Source organism: Pseudophryne corroboree, chromosome 6 (genome assembly GCF_028390025.1).
Source record: "Pseudophryne corroboree isolate aPseCor3 chromosome 6, aPseCor3.hap2, whole genome shotgun sequence".
Classification (NCBI taxonomy): domain Eukaryota; kingdom Metazoa; phylum Chordata; class Amphibia; order Anura; family Myobatrachidae; genus Pseudophryne; species Pseudophryne corroboree.
In genome coordinates this window covers 578,832,169-578,849,076 of record NC_086449.1, presented here as the reverse complement: position 1 = coordinate 578,849,076, position 16,908 = coordinate 578,832,169, and the positions used below count along the sequence as shown (strand labels likewise).

General features: G+C 49.5%; 1 protein-coding gene across 1 annotated transcript in view; it reads left to right on the top strand.

Moving 5' to 3' along the window:
• Positions 1–491: 491 nt before the first annotated feature.
• The window catches only part of LMAN2 (lectin, mannose binding 2), a 53,755-nt gene continuing 37,338 nt past the window's right edge, over positions 492–16,908 (top strand). The window contains exon 1 of the mRNA XM_063927905.1: positions 492–752. Coding sequence (XP_063783975.1) covers positions 608–752 — 145 coding nt within the window. The 5' untranslated portion in view covers positions 492–607. The remainder of the gene's footprint in view (positions 753–16,908) is intronic.

Sequence of the window (16,908 nt, the reverse complement as noted above, 5' to 3'; positions counted from 1 at the left end):
CTAAAGCACTACTGTTAAATCATCTAATAACGTCTGTGCTGGAAGGAATTGGCAGTGGAGTAGCTAATATCAAATTGCCCACATTTCCATTGGCTAATAGTGATTACTTGCTCTTAACTGATTGGTTATGCAATGGCAGCCAGGGATAAGTTGTTTGCGAAGATCACAATTTGCAAGAGAGCGAAGTGGTTGCTTTAATAAAAAGCTCCTATTTCTACGGAAATAATCAGGGCTAACACCATTTTTCAGTAGCCCACGTACTGTTAAAGTCTAAGCAATATACTCCGACAAAATGGCTCCTGATCCGTAGCCGTAAAAAAAAAGATTTGCATTATCTTGCAGATAACCGCCGGCGGATTGGTTAGAAACGCGAGTTACTCACCGGCCATGAATGATATGGGCAAGATTTCCTTCACAGCGAAATTCTTGAATTACGAAGAATCACGATGTTCCCGGACACCTATTACTGTCCGCCCGTGCAAGGAACAGCGGGTGTGGGATACAGGCACAGTGATGCAGCACATGCAGGGCCCGAGCAGTGAGGGCAAGGGGAGAGGCGGATCTGGCATGCCGGAAGCAGGAAGCGCTGCAATACTAGTTGTCGGTAATGATGGCGGCGGTGTGTCATCCTGTTCTCTTGTTTCTCCACTCACTCCTCTTATGCTTCCTGGCGCCCAGGGCTGCTGCCGACCTGACAGATGGGAACAGCGAGCACTTGAAGCGGGAGCATTCCCTCATTAAGCCTTACCAGGGTGAGAGCCGGAGGGCTGGGGGCGAGGGGCAGTGTCTGTGTCCTCTGGGGTAGTCTTCTGTGTTGTCTCCTATGGAGTGGCAGTGCTGTGCGAGAGCCGGCCAGATGAGGGCATCACAGCATGCTGCCCAATCTTTCTGCAGGGTGCGATTAGGGCTGAGAGTGGAAGCATTGGGCTGCCCAGTCATTATCTCATTAGTTGCCCTCTTTTTTGTTTTGTTTTTCCTTGAGAGAAACACGTATGGCTAGTACCCCAGGGAAACTTTATGTCCTAAAACTAATTAGATATCATTGTTCAATCTAAGAAATGTTTCACACCGTAAAAGAACGAAGGCCATTACGGCCCAAAAGTCATAATGCTGCTCATGTCCTACAGCTGAATACAATATGAAAACGTACTGTATTACATTTTCTGTAGCTTGAACCTGTGCAGAGCGTCCAGGGTACAGCATACGTATTAATAATGAACTGGTAGGTAATGACACACTCTACATTTAGCACTCAAGGGTTATGTGTGTAGTATGGTGTACTTGTAATGACTTAGGTTATTTACTGCATTAGTTTGTCTGTTGCTTGTTACAAACATCCTCTTCCTCAGTGAGCAGGATTCTGGTGAGAAGAATTATATTTCTCTGACGTCCTAGTGGATGCTGGGAACTCCGTAAGGACCATGGGGAATAGCGGCTCTGCAGGAGACTGGGCACAAAAGTAAAGCTTTAGGACTACCTGGTGTGCACTGGCTCCTCCCCTTATGACCCTCCTCCAAGCCTCAGTTAGATTTTTGTGCCCGGCCGAGAAGGGTGCACACTAGGGGCTCTCCTGAGCTTCTTAGTGAAAGTTTAGTTTTAGGTTTTTATTTTCAGTGAGACCTAATGGCAACAGGCTCACTGCATCGAGGGACTAAGGGGAGAAGAAGCGAACTCACCTGCATGCAGAGTGGATTGGGCTTCTCAGGCTACTGGACACCATTAGCTCCAGAGGGACCGAACACAGGCCCAGCCTCGGAGCTCGGTCCCAGAGCCGCGCCGCCGGCCCCCTTACAGAGCCAGAAGCAAGAAGAGGTCCGGAAAATCGGCGGCAGAAGACATCAGTCTTCAACAAGGTAGCGCACAGCACTGCAGCTGTGCGCCATTGTTACTTAGGCACACTTCACACTTCGGTCACTGAGGGTGCAGGGCGCTAGGGGGGGGCGCCCTGAGCAGCAATGTAAACACCTTGGCTGGCAAAAATACACCACATATAACCCCCAGGGCTATATGGATGTATTTTAACCCCTGCCAGAACTCACCAAAAGCGGGAGAAAAGGCCGCCGAGAAGGGGGCGGAGCCTATCTCCTCAGCACACGGGCGCCATTTTCCATCACAGCTCTGCTGGAAGGACGTCTCCCTGACTCTCCCCTGCAGTCCTGCACTACAGAAAAGGGTAAAAAAGAGAGGGGGGGCACTAATTACGCGCAGTTTTAATACTAACAGCAGCTATAAAGGGAAAAGCACATTTTATAGTGGTATTCCTGTCTATATATAGCGCTCTGGTGTGTGCTGGCATACTCTCCCTCTGTCTCCCCAAAGGGCTAGTGGGGTCCTGTCCTCTATCAGAGCATTCCCTGTGTGTGTGCGGTGTGTCGGTACGATTGTGTCGACATGTTTGAGGAGGAAAATGAGATGGAGGCGGAGCAATTGCCTATTATAGAGTTGTCACCCCCTAGGGAGTCGACACCTGAGTGGATGAGCTTATGGAAGGAATTGCGTGACAGTGTCAGCTCTTTACGACAGACAGTTGACGACATGAGACAGCCGGCTACTCAGCTTGTGCCTGTCCAGGGGTCTCAAACGCCATCAGGGGCTCTAAAACGCCCGTTACCTCAAATGGCAGACACAGACACGGATACTGACTCCAGTGTCGATGATGAGGAGACAAACGTGACTTCCACTAGGGCCACACGTTACATGATTGAAGCAATGAAAAATGTATTGCATATCTCTGATAATACAAGTACCACTAAAAAGGGTATTATGTTTGGTGAGAAAAAACTGCCTGTAGTTTTTCCTGTATCCGAGGAATTAAATGAAGTGTGTGATGAGGCGTGGGTTTCCCCCGATAAAAAACTGATAATTCCTAAAAGGTTATTGGCATCGTACCCTTTCCCGCCAGAGGATAGGGCACGTTGGGAAACACCCCCTAGGGTGGATAAAGCGCTCACACGCTTGTCTAAACAGGTAGCACTACCCTCTCCTGATACGGCCGCCCTAAAGGAACCTGCCGATAGAAAGCTGGAGAATATCCTAAAATGTATATACACTCACACGGGTGTTATACTGCGACCAGCAATCGCCTCAGCCTGGATGTGCAGTGCGGGCCTGGCGTGGTCGGATTCCCTGACTGAAAATATTGATACCCTAGATAGGGACAGTATATTACTGACTATAGAGCATTTGAAGGATGCATTTCTATATATGCGTGATGCACAGAGGGATATTTGCCGACTGGCATCAAGAATTAGCGCGCTGTCCATTTCTGCAAGAAGAGGTTTATGGACGCGGCAGTGGTCAGGTGATGCGGATTCTAAAAGGCACATGGAAGTGTTGCCTTATAAGGGGGAGGAGTTATTTGGGGTAGGTCTATCAGACCTGGTAGCCACGGCAACTGCTGGAAAATCCACATTTCTCTATCGTCCTAGTGGATGCTGGGGTTCCTGAAAGGACCATGGGGAATAGCGGCTCCGCAGGAGACAGGGCACAAAAAGTAAAGCTTTAGGATCAGGTGGTGTGCACTGGCTCCTCCCCCTATGACCCTCCTCCAAGCCTCAGTTAGATTTTTGTGCCCGGCCGAGAAGGGTGCAATCTAGGTGGCTCTCCTAAAGAGCTGCTTAGAAAAGTTTAGCTTAGGTTTTTTATTTTACAGTGAGTCCTGCTGGCAACAGGATCACTGCAACGAGGGACTTAGGGGAGAAGAAGTGAACTCACCTGCGTGCAGGATGGATTGGCTTCTTGGCTACTGGACATTAGCTCCAGAGGGACGATCACAGGTACAGCCTGGATGGTCACCGGAGCCTCGCCGCCGGCCCCCTTGCAGATGCTGAAACGAGAAGAGGTCCAGAATCGGCGGCAGAAGACTCCTCAGTCTTCTTAAGGTAGCGCACAGCACTGCAGCTGTGCGCCATTTTCCTCTCAGCACACTTCACACGGCAGTCACTGAGGGTGCAGGGCGCTGGGAGGGGGGCGCCCTGGGAGGCAAATGAAAACCTTTTTTGGCTAAAAATACCTCACATATAGCCTCCGGGGGCTATATGGAGATATTTAACCCCTGCCAGAATCCGTTAAGAGCGGGAGACGAGGCCGCCGAAAAAGGGGCGGGGCCTATCTCCTCAGCACACAGCGCCATTTTCCCTCACAGAAAGGCTGGAGGGAAGGCTCCCAGGCTCTCCCCTGCACTGCACTACAGAAACAGGGTTAAAACAGAGAGGGGGGGCACTAATTTGGCGTCAGAAATATATAAAAAAGATGCTATAAGGGAAAACACTTATATAAGGTTGTCCCTATATAATTATAGCGTTTTTGGTGTGTGCTGGCAAACTCTCCCTCTGTCTCTCCAAAGGGCTAGTGGGTCCTGTCCTCTATCAGAGCATTCCCTGTGTGTGTGCTGTGTGTCGGTACGTGTGTGTCGACATGTATGAGGACGATGTTGGTGAGGAGGCGGAGCAATTGCCTGTAATGGTGATGTCACTCTCTAGGGAGTCGACACCGGAATGGATGGCTTATTTAGGGAATTACGTGATAATGTCAACACGCGCCAAGGTCGGTTGACGACATGAGACGGCCGACAAACAATTAGTACCGGTCCAGACGTCTCAAAAACACCGTCAGGGGTTAAAACGCCCGTTTACTTTAGTCTGTCGACACAGACACAGACAGGGACACTGAATCCAGTGTCGACGGTGAATAAACAAACGTATTCCTTATTAGGGCCACACGTTAAGGGCAATGAAGGAGGTGTTACATATTTCTGATACTACAAGTACCACAAAAGAGGGTATTATGTGGGATGTGAAAAAACTACCGTAGTTTTTCCTGAATCAGATAAATTAAATGAAGTGTGTGATGATGCGTGGGTTCCCCCCGATAGAAAATATGGGCGGTATACCCTTTCCCGCCAGAAGTTAGGGCGCGTTGGGAAACACCCCTTAGGGTGGATAAGGCGCTCACACGCTTATCAGAACAAGTGGCGGTACCGTCTATAGATAGGGCCGTCCTCAAGGAGCCAGCTGACAGGAGGCTGGAAAAATATCATAAAAAGTATATACACACATACTGGTGTTATACTGCGACCAGCGATCGCCTCAGCCTGGATGTGCAGAGCTGGGGTGGCTTGGTCGGATTCCCTGACTAAAAATATTGATACCCTTGACAGGGACAGTATTTTATTGACTATAGAGCATTTAAAGGATGTATTTCTATATATGCGAGATGCACAGAGGGATATTTGCACTCTGGCATCAAGAGTAAGTGCGATGTCCATATCTGCCAGAAGATGTTTATGGACACGACAGTGGTCAGGTGATGCAGATTCCAAACGGCACAAAGGTGTATTGCCATATAAAGGAAGAGGAGTTATTTGGGGTCGGTCCATCGGACCTGGTGGCCACGGCAACTGCTGGAAAATCCACCGTTTTTACCCTAAGTCACATCTCTGCAGAAAAAGACACCGTCTTTTCAGCTTCAGTCCTTTCGTCCCTATAAGAGTCATATCTGCCCAGGGATAGAGGAAAGGGAAGAAGACTGCAGCAGGCAGCCCATTCCCAGGAACAGAAGCGTTCCAACCCTTCTGACAAGCTCTCAGCATGACGCTGAGACCGTACAGGACCCCTGGATCCTACAAGTAGTATCCCAGGGGTACAGTTTGGAATGTCGAGACGTTTCCCCTGCGCAGGCTCCTGAAGGCTGCTTTACCAAGGTCTCCCTCCGACAAGGAGGCAGTATGGGAAAAAATTCACGAGCTGTATTCCCAGCAGGTGATTAAATTACCCCTCCTACAACAAGAAAAGGGGTATTATTCCACACTATATTGTGGTACTGAAGCCAGAAGGCTAGGTGAGACCTATTCTAAATCTAAAAAAATTTGAACACTTACAAAGGTTCAAATCAAGATGGAGTCACTGAGAGCAGTGATAACGAACCGGGAAGAAGGGGACTATCTGGTGTCCCGAGACATCAGGGATGCTTACCTCCATGTCCCAAATTTGCCCTTATCACTAAGGGTACCTCAGGTTCGTGGTACAGAACTGTCACTATCAGTTTCAGACGCTGCCGTTTGGATTGTCCACGGCACCCCGGGTCTTTACCAAGGTAATGGCCGAAATGATGGTTCTTCTTCGAAGAAAAGGCGTCTTAATTATCCCTTACTTGGACGATCTCCTGATAAGGGCAAAGTCCAGGGAACAGTTGGAGGTCGGAGTAGCACTATCTCGGATACTGTTACAACAGCAGGGGTGGATTCTAAAGATTCCAAAATCGCAGCTGATCCCGACAACAAGTCTCCTGTGCTTAGGGATGATTCTGGACACAGTCCAGAAAAAGGTGTTTCTCCCGGAAGAGAAAGCCAGGGAGTTATCCGAGCTAGTCAGGAACCTCCTAAATCAGTGCATCATTGCACAAGGGCCATGATAAAAAAAAATGGTGACTTCCTTCGAAGCAATTCCAGTCGGCAGATTTCATGCAAGAACTTTTCAGTGGGATCTGCTGGACAAATGGTCCGGATCGCATCTTCAGATGCATCAGCGGATAACCCTATATCCAAGGACAAGGGTGTCTCTCCTGTGGTGGTTACAGAGTGCTCATCTTCTAGAGGGCCGCAGATTCGGCATTCAGTTTTGGATGTTGGTGACCACGGAGGCCAGCCCGAGAGGCTGGGGAGCAGTCACACAAGGAAAAAATTTCCAGGGAGTGTGATCAAGTCTGGAGATTTTTCTCCACATAAATATAGCTAAGGGTAAATTTATAATGCTCTAAGCTTAGCAAGACCTCTGCTTCAAGGTCAGCCGGTATTGATCCAGTGGGATAAAACATCACGGCAGTCGCCCACGTAAATAGACAGGGCGGCACAAGAAGCAGGAGGGCAGTGGCAAAAACTGCAAGGACTTTTCGCTGGGCGGAAAATCATGTGATAGCACTGTCAGCAGTGTTTCATTCCGGGAATGGAAACTGGGAAGCAGACTTCCTCAGTAGGCACGACCTCCACCCGGCAGAGTGGGAACTTCATGGGGAAGTTTTCCACATAATTGTAAACCGTTGGGAATTACCAAAGGTGGACATGATGGCGTCCCGTCTGAACAAAAAACGGGACAGGTATTGCGCCAGGTTAAGAGACCCTCAGGCAATAGCTGTGGACGTTCTGGTAACACCGTGGGTGTACCAGTCGGTGTATGTGTTCCATCCTCTGCTTTTCATACCTAAGGTACTGAGAATTATAAGACGTAGAGGAGTAAGAACTATACTCATGGCTCCGGATTGGCCAAGAAGGACTTGGTACCCGGAACTTCAAGAGATGCTCACAGAGGACTTATGGCCTCTGCCGCTAAGAAGGGACTTGTTTCAGCAAGTACCATGTCTGTTCCAAGACTTACCGCAGCTGCATTTGACGGCATGGCGGTGGAACGCCGGTTCCTAAGGGAAAAGGCATTCAGGAAGAGGTCATTCCTACCCTGGTCAAAGCCAGAAAGGAGGTGACCGCACAACATTATCACCACATGTGGCGAAAATATGTTGCGTGGTGTGAGGCCAGGAAGGCCCCACGAAGAAATTTCAACTCGGTCGATTCCTGCATTTCTTGCAAACAGGAGTGTCTATGGGCCTCAAATTGGGGTCCATTAAGGTTCAAATTTCGGCCCTGTCGATTTTTCTTCCAGAAAGAAGTGGCTTCAGTTCCTGAAGTCCAGAAGTTTGTCAAGGGAGTATTGCATATACAACCCCCTTTTGTGCCTCCAGTGGCACTGTGGGATCTCAACGTAGTTCTGGGATTCCTCAAAACACATTGGTTTAAAACCAGTCAAATCTGTGGATTTGAAGCATCTCACATGAAAAGTGAACATGATCTTGGACCTGGCCTGGACCAGGCGAGTGTCAAATTGGTGGTTTTTTTCTCAAAAAAGCCCATATCTGTTTGTCCATTCGGACAGGGCAGAGCTGCGGACTCGTCCCCAGTTCTCTCCCTAAGGTGGTGTCAGTGTTTCACCTGAACCAGCTTATTGTGGTGTCTTGCGCCTACTAGGGACTTGGAGGACTCCAAGTTGCTAGATGTGGTCAGGGCCCTGAAAATATAGGTTCCAGGACGGCTGGAGTCAGGAAAACTGACTTGCTGTTATCCTGTATGCACCCAACAAACTGGGTGCTCTTGCTTTTAAGCAGACTTTTGCTAGTTGGATGTGTAATACAATTCAGCTTGCACATTCTGTGGCAGGCCTGCCACAGCCAAAATATGTAAATGCCCATTCCACAAGGAAGGTGGGCTCATCTTGGGCGGCTGCCCGAGGGGTCTCGGCTTTACAACTTTGCCGAGCGGCTATTTAGTCAGGGGCAAACACGTTTGTAAAATCCTACAAATTTGATACCCTGGCTAAGGAGGACCTGGAGTTCTCTCATTCGGTGCTGCAGAGTCATCCGCACTCTCCCGCCCGTTTGGGAGCTTTGGTATAATCCCCATGGTCCTTTCAGGAACCCCAGCATCCACTAGGACGATAGAGAAAATAAGAATTTACTTACCGATAATTCTATTTCTCGGAGTCCGTAGTGGATGCTGGGCGCCCATCCCAAGTGCGGATTATCTGCATTACTTGTACATAGTTACAAAAATCGGGTTATTATTGTTGTGAGCCATCTTTTCAGAGGCTCCGCTGTTATCATACTGTTAACTGGGTTCAGATCACAGGTTGTACAGTGTGATTGGTGTGGCTGGTATGAGTCTTACCCGGGATTCATAAATCCTTCCTTATTGTGTACGCTCGTCCGGGCACAGTACCTAACTGAGGCTTGGAGGAGGGTCATAGGGGGAGGAGCCAGTGCACACCACCTGATCCTAAAGCTTTACTTTTTGTGCCCTGTCTCCTGCGGAGCCGCTATTCCCCATGGTCCTTTCAGGAACCCCAGCATCCACTACGGACTCCGAGAAATAGAATTATCGGTAAGTAAATTCTTATTTTCTCTAACGTCCTAGTGGATGCTGGGGACTCCGTCAGGACCATGGGGAATAGCGGCTCCGCAGGAGACAGGGCACATCTAAAGAAAGCTTTTAGGATCACATGGTGTGTACTGGCTCCTCCCCCTATGACCCTCCTCCAAGCCTCAGTTAGGTTTTTGTGCCCGTCCGAGCAGGGTGCAATCTAGGTGGCTCTCCTAAAGAGCTGCTTAGAAAAAGTTTTTTTAGGTTTTAAATCTCAGTGAGTCCTGCTGGCAACAGGCTCACTGCATCGAGGGACTTAGGGGAGAGATTTTCAACTCACCTGCGTGCAGGATGGATTGGAGTCTTAGGCTACTGGACATAGCTTCAGAGGGAGTCGGAACACAGGTCATCCTGGGGTTCGTCCCGGAGCCACGCCGCCGACCCCCCTTACAGATGCTGAAGATCGGAGGTCCGGAAACAGGCGGCAGAAGACTCTTCAGTCTTCATGAAGGTAGCGCACAGCACGGCAGCTGTGCGCCATTGTTGCTACACACTTCTCACTGACCAGTCACGGAGGGTGCAGGGCGCTGCTGGGGGCGCCCTGGGCAGCAATATTAAATACCTTTAGTGGCAAAGAATACATCACATATAGCCATTAAGGCTATATGTATGTATTTAACCCAGGCCAGATTTCTCAAAACCCGGGAGAAAAGCCAGCCGAAAAGGGGGCGGAGCTTATTCTCCTCAGCACTCAGCGCCATTTTCCTGCTCAGCTCCGCTGTGAGGAAGGCTCCCAGGACTCTCCCCTGCACTGCACTACAGAAACAGGGTAACAAAGAGAAGGGGGGCATAAATTGGCGATATTTATATATTAAAAGCGCTTATAACAAAAACAACACCTTTTAGGGTTGTTTATATACATTTATAGCGCTTTTGGTGTGTGCTGGCAAACTCTCCCTCTGTCTCCCCAAAGGGCTAAGGGGGTCCTGTCTTCGATTAGAGCATTCCCTGTGTGGCTGCTGTGTGTCGGTACGTGTGTGTCGACATGTATGAGGACGATGTTGGTGTGGAGGCAGAGCAATTGCCGGTAATGGTGATGTCACCCCCTAGGGAGTCGACACCGGAATGGATGGCTTTAGTTATGGAATTACGTGACATTACAAAAGTCAGTAGACGAAATGAGACGGCCGGAAAACCAGTCAGTACCGGCTCAGGCGTCTCAGACCCCGTCAGGGGCTGTAAAACGTCCCTTACCTCAGTCAGTCGACACGGGTACCGACACAGATGAATCTAGTGTCGACGGTGAAGAAACAAACGTATTTTCCAACAGGGCCACACGTTATATGATCACGGCAATGAAGGAGGCTTTGCAGATCTCTGATACTGCTGGTACCTCAAAAAGGGGTATTATGTGGGGGGTGAAAAAACTACCTGTAGCTTTTCCAGAATCAGAGGAATTGAATGACGTGTGTGATGAAGCGTGGGTTAACCCAGATAGAAAACTGATAATTTCTAAGAAGTTATTGGCATTATACCCTTTCCCACCAGAGGTTAGGACGCGCTGGGAAACACCCCCTAGGGTGGATAAGGCGCTCACACGTTTATCAAAGCAAGTGGCGTTGCCGTCTCCTGATACGGCCGCCCTCAAGGATCCAGCGGATAGGAGGCTGGAAACTACCCTGAAAAGTATATACACTCATACTGGTGTTATACTGCGACCGGCAATAGCCTCAGCCTGGATGTGCAGTGCTGGGGTAGTGTGGTTGGATTCCCTGACTGAAAATATTGATACCCTGGATAGGGACAGTATTTTATTGACTCTAGAGCAATTAAAGGATGCGTTTCTTTATATGCGAGATGCTCAGAGGGATATTTGTACTCTAGCATCAAGAGTAAGTGCGATGTCCATATCTGCCAGAAGAAGTTTATGGACGCGACAGTGGTCAGGTGATGCGGATTCCAAAAGGCATATGGAAGTATTGCCATATAAAGGAGAGGAATTATTTGGGGTCGGTCTATCGGATCTGGTGGCCACGGCAACTGCCGGCAAATCCACTTTTTTACCTCAGACCCCCTCCCAACAGAAAAAGACACCGTCTTTTCAGCCGCAGTCCTTTCGCTCCTATAAAAACAAGCGAGCAAAAGGACAGTCTTATCTGCCCCGAGGCAGAGGAAAGGGTAAGAGAGGGCAGCAAGCAGCCCCTGCCCAGGACCAGAAGCCCGCCCCGGGTTCTACAAAGCCATCAGCATGACGCTGGGGCTTTACAAGCGGACTCAGGAGCGGTGGGGGGTCGACTAAAGATTTTCAGCAATCAGTGGGCTCGCTCACAGGTGGACCCGTGGATCCTGCAGATAGTATCTCAGGGTTACATGTTGGAGTTCGAAAGGTCTCCCCCTCGCCGGTTCCTAAAGTCTGCTTTACCAACGTCTCCCTCAGAAAGGACGACGGTATTGGAAGCCATTCACAAGCTGTATTCTCAGCAGGTGATAGTCAAGGTACCCCTCCTACAACAGGGAAAGGGGTATTATTCCACACTATTTGTGGTACCGAAGCCGGACGGTTCGGTAAGACCTATTCTAAATCTGAAATCCTTGAACCTGTACATACAGAAATTCAAGTTCAAGATGGAGTCACTCAGAGCAGTGATAGCGAATCTGGAAGAAGGGGACTTCATGGTGTCCCTGGACATAAAAGATGCTTATCTGCATGTCCCAATTTACCCCTCACACCAAGGGTATCTCAGGTTCGTGATACAAGACTGTCATCAGTTTCAAACGCTGCCGTTTGGTTTGTCCACGGCCCCTCGGGTCTTTACCAAGGTAATGACCGAAATGATGGTTCTTCTACGAAGAAAAGGCGTATTAATTATCCCTTACTTGGACGATCTCCTGATAAGGGCAAAGTCCAGAGAACAGCTGGAAGTCGGTGTAGCACTAACCCAAGTAGTGCTTCAGCAACACGGGTGGATTCTGAATCTTCCAAAATCTCAATTGACCCCGACAACACGTCTGCTGTTCCTGGGAATGATTCTGGACACGGTTCAGAAAAAGGTGTTTCTCCCGGAGGAGAAAGCAAGGGAGTTATCCGAACTGGTCAGGAACCTCCTAAAACCAGGAACTGTGTCAGTACATCAATGCACAAGAGTCCTGGGAAAGATGGTGGCTTCTTACGAAGCAATTCCATTCGGCAGATTCCATGCACGAACATTTCAGTGGGATCTGCTGGACAAATGGTCCGGATCGCATCTGCACATGCATCAGCGAATAACACTGTCACCAAGAACAAGGTTGTCTCTCCTGTGGTGGTTGCAGAGTGCCCATCTGTTAGAGGGCCGCAGGTTCGGCATACAGGACTGGGTCCTGGTGACTACGGATGCCAGCCTACGGGGCTGGGGAGCAGTCACACAGGGAAGAAACTTCCAGGGTGTATGGTCAGACCTGGAGACGTCTCTTCACATAAATATACTGGAGCTAAGAGCGATATACAATGCTCTAAGCTTGGCAAAACCGCTGCTTCAGGGTCAGCCGGTGTTGATCCAGTCGGACAACATCACGGCAGTCGCCCACGTAAACAGACAAGGCGGCACGAGAAGCAGAAGAGCAATGACAGAAGCTGCAAGGATTCTTCGCTGGGCGGAAAATCATGTCATAGCACTGTCAGCAGTGTTCATCCCGGGAGTGGACAACTGGGAAGCAGACTTCCTCAGCAGACACGACCTTCACCCGGGAGAGTGGGGACTTCATCCGGAAGTTTTCCACATGATTGTGAACCGTTGGGAAAAACCAAAGGTGGATATGATGGCGTCTCGCCTCAACAAAAAACTGGACAGATATTGCGCCAGGTCAAGAGACCCTCAGGCAATAGCTGTGGACGCTCTGGTAACACCATGGGTGTACCAGTCAGTGTATGTGTTTCCTCCTCTGCCTCTCATACCAAAGGTACTGAGAATTATTCGGAAAAGGGGAGTAAGAACAATACTAGTGGCTCCGGATTGGCCAAGAAGAACTTGGTATCCGGAACTTCAAGAGATGCTCACGGAGGATCCGTGGCCTCTACCTCTAAGAAGGGACCTGCTTCAGCAGGGACCTTGTATGTTCCAAGACTTACCGCGACTGCGTTTGACGGCATGGCGGTTGAACGCCGGATTCTAAAAGAAAAGGGCATTCCAGAGGAAGTTATTCCTACCTTGATTAAGGCTAGGAAGGAAGTGACCGCACAACATTATCACCGCATTTGGAGAAAATATGTTGCGTGGTGTGAAGCAAAGAAGGCCCCAACGGAAGAATTTCAATTGGGTCGATTCTTACATTTCCTGCAGGCAGGATTGTCTATGGGCCTCAAATTGGGGTCTATTAAAGTTCAAATTTCGGCCTTATCAATCTTCTTCCAGAAGGAATTGGCTTCAGTGCCTGAAGTACAAACTTTTGTCAAGGGTGTACTACATATACAGCCCCCGATTGTGCCCCCAGTGGCACCGTGGGATCTAAACGTAGTTTTGGATTTTCTCAAATCTCATTGGTTTGAGCCTCTCAAATCTGTAGATTTGAAGTATCTTACATGGAAAGTAACCATGCTACTGGCTCTGGCTTCAGCCAGGAGAGTTTCAGAGTTGGCGGCTTTATCGTACAAAAGCCCAGATCTGATTTTCCATTCGGACAGGGCAGAACTGCGGACACGTCCTCATTTTCTCCCTAAGGTGGTTTCGGCTTTTCACTTGAACCAGCCTATTGTGGTGCCTGCGGCTACTAGCGACTTGGAGGACTCCAAGTTACTGGACGTTGTCAGAGCATTAAAAATATATATTGCAAGGACAGCTGGAGTCAGAAAATCTGACTCGTTGTTTATATTGTATGCACCCAACAAGATGGGTGCTCCTGCGTCTAAGCAGACGATTGCGCGTTGGATCTGTAGCACAATCCAACTTGCACATTCTGTGGCAGGCCTGCCACAGCCTAAATCTGTAAAGGCCCACTCCACAAGGAAGGTGGGCTCATCTTGGGCGGCTGCCCGAGGGGTCTCGGCATTACAACTTTGCCGAGCAGCTACGTGGTCAGGGGAGAACACGTTTGTAAAATTTTACAAATTTGATACTCTGGCTAAGGAGGACCTGGAGTTCTCTCATTCGGTGCTGCAGAGTCATCCGCACTCTCCCGCCCGTTTGGGAGCTTTGGTATAATCCCCATGGTCCTGACGGAGTCCCCAGCATCCACTAGGACGTTAGAGAAAATAAGAATTTACTCACCGGTAATTCTATTTCTCATAGTCCGTAGTGGATGCTGGGCGCCCATCCCAAGTGCGGATTGTCTGCAATACTTGTACATTGTTATTGTTACAAAAATCGGGTTATTATTATTGTTGTGAGCCATCTTTTCAGAGGCTACTTCGTTTGTTATCATACTGTTAACTGGGTTCAGATCACAAGTTGTACAGTGTGATTGGTGTGGCTGGTATGAGTCTTACCCGGGATTCAAGATCCTTCCTTATTGTGTACGCTCGTCCGGGCACAGTACCTAACTGAGGCTTGGAGGAGGGTCATAGGGGGAGGAGCCAGTACACACCATGTGATCCTAAAAGCTTTCTTTAGATGTGCCCTGTCTCCTGCGGAGCCGCTATTCCCCATGGTCCTGACGGAGTCCCCAGCATCCACTACGGACTATGAGAAATAGAATTATCGGTAAGTAAATTCTTATTTTTTACCCCAGGTAGCTTCTCAACCTAAGAAGACGCCGTATTATCAGGCGCAGTCCTTTCGGCCCCATAAGGGCAAGCGGGCAAAAGGCGCCTCATTTCTGCCCTGTGGCAGAGGGAGAGGAAAAAGGCTGCAGCAAACAGCCAGTTCCCAGGAACAAAAGCCCTCTCCCGCCTCCGCAAAGTCCTCAGCATGACGCTGGGGCTTTACAAGCGGACTCAGGCACGGTGGGGGCCCGTCTCCAGAAGTTCAGTGCGCAGTGGGCTCACTCGCAAGTGGACCCCTGGATCCTTCAGGTGGTATCTCAGGGGTACAAATTGGAATTCGAGACGTCTCCCCCTCGCCGTTTTCTAAAGTCTGCTTTACCGACGTCTCCCTCAGACAGGGAGGCAGTATTGGAAGCCATTCACAAGCTGTATTCCCAGCAGGTGATAATCAAGGTACCCCTCCTACAACAGGGAAAGGGGTACTATTCCACACTATTTGTGGTACCGAAGCCGGACGGCTCGGTGAGACCAATTTTAAATCTAAAATCCTTGAACACTTGCATACAAAGGTTCAAATTCAAGATGGAGTCACTCAGAGCAGTGATTGCAAACCTGGAAGAAGGGGACTATATGGTGTCTCTGGACATCAAAGATGCTTACCTACATGTCCCAATTTACCCTTCTCACCAAGGGTACCTCAGGTTTGTGGTACAGAACTGTCACTATCAGTTTCAGACGCTGCCGTTTGGATTGTCCACGGCACCCCGGGTCTTTACCAAGGTAATGGCCGAAATGATGATACTCCTTCGAAGGAAGGGAGTTTTAGTTATCCCTTACTTGGACGATCTCCTGATAAGGGCAAGATCCAGGGAACAGTTGGAAGTCGGGGTAGCACTATCTCAGATAGTGCTGCGCCAGCACGGTTGGATTCTCAATATTCCAAAATCGCAGCTGATCCCGACGACACGACTTCTATTCCTAGGGATGATCCTGGACACAGTCCAGAAAAAGGTGTTTCTCCCGGAGGAGAAAGCCAGGGAGTTATCCGAACTAGTCAGAAATCTCCTAAAACCAGGCCAAGTCTCCGTGCATCAATGCACAAGGGTCCTGGGAAAGATGGTGGCTTCTTACGAAGCAATCCCATTCCGAAGATTCCACGCAAGAACCTTCCAGTGGGATCTGCTAGACAAATGGTCCGGGTCGCATCTTCAGATGCATCAGCGGATAATCTTGTCACCAAGGACAAGGGTGTCTCTCCTGTGGTGGTTGCAGAGTGCTCATCTTCTAGAGGGCCGCAGATTCGGCATTCAGGACTGGGTCCTGGTGACCACGGATGCCAGCCTGAGAGGCTGGGGAGCAGTCACACAGGGAAGAAATTTCCAGGGCTTGTGGTCAAGCCTGGAGACATCACTTCACATAAATATCCTGGAGCTAAGGGCCATCTACAATACTCTAAGCCTAGCAAGACCTCTGCTTCAAGGTCAGCCGGTGCTGATCCAGTCAGACAACATCACGTCAGTCGCCCACGTAAACAGACAGGGCGGCACAAGAAGCAGGAGGGCAATGGCAGAAGCTGCAAGGATTCTTCGCTGGGCGGAAAATCATGTGATAGCAGTGTCAGCAGTGTTCATTCCGGGAGTGGACAACTGGGAAGCAGACTTCCTCAGCAGACACGACCTACACCCGGGAGAGTGGGGACTTCACCCAGAAGTCTTCCACATGATTGTGAACCGTTGGGAAAAACCAAAGGTGGACATGATGGCGTCCCGCCTCAACAAAAAACTAGACAGGTATTGCGCCAGGTCAAGGGACCCTCAGGCAATAGCTGTGGACGCTCTGGTAACACCGTGGGTGTACCAGTCAGTGTATGTGTTCCCTCCTCTGCCTCTCATACCCAAGGTACTGAGAATCATAAGAAGGAGAGGAGTAAAGACTATACTCGTGGCTCCGGATTGGCCAAGAAGGACTTGGTACCCGGAACTTCAAGAGATGCTCACAGAGGACCCGTGGCCTCTACCTCTAAGAAGGGACCTGCTCCAGCAGGGACCCTGTCTGTTCCAAGACTTACCGCGGCTGCGTTTGACGGCATGGCGGTTGAACGCCGGATCCTGAAGGAAAAAGGCATTCCGGATGAAGTCATCCCTACCCTGATCAAAGCCAGGAAGGATGTAACCGTACAGCATTATCACCGTATTTGGCGTAAATATGTTGCGTGGTGCGAGGCCCGGAAGGCCCCTACAGAGGAATTTCAACTGGGTCGTTTCCTGCATTTCCTGCAAACAGGACTGTCTATGGGCCTAAAATTAGGGTCCATTAAGGTTCAAATTTC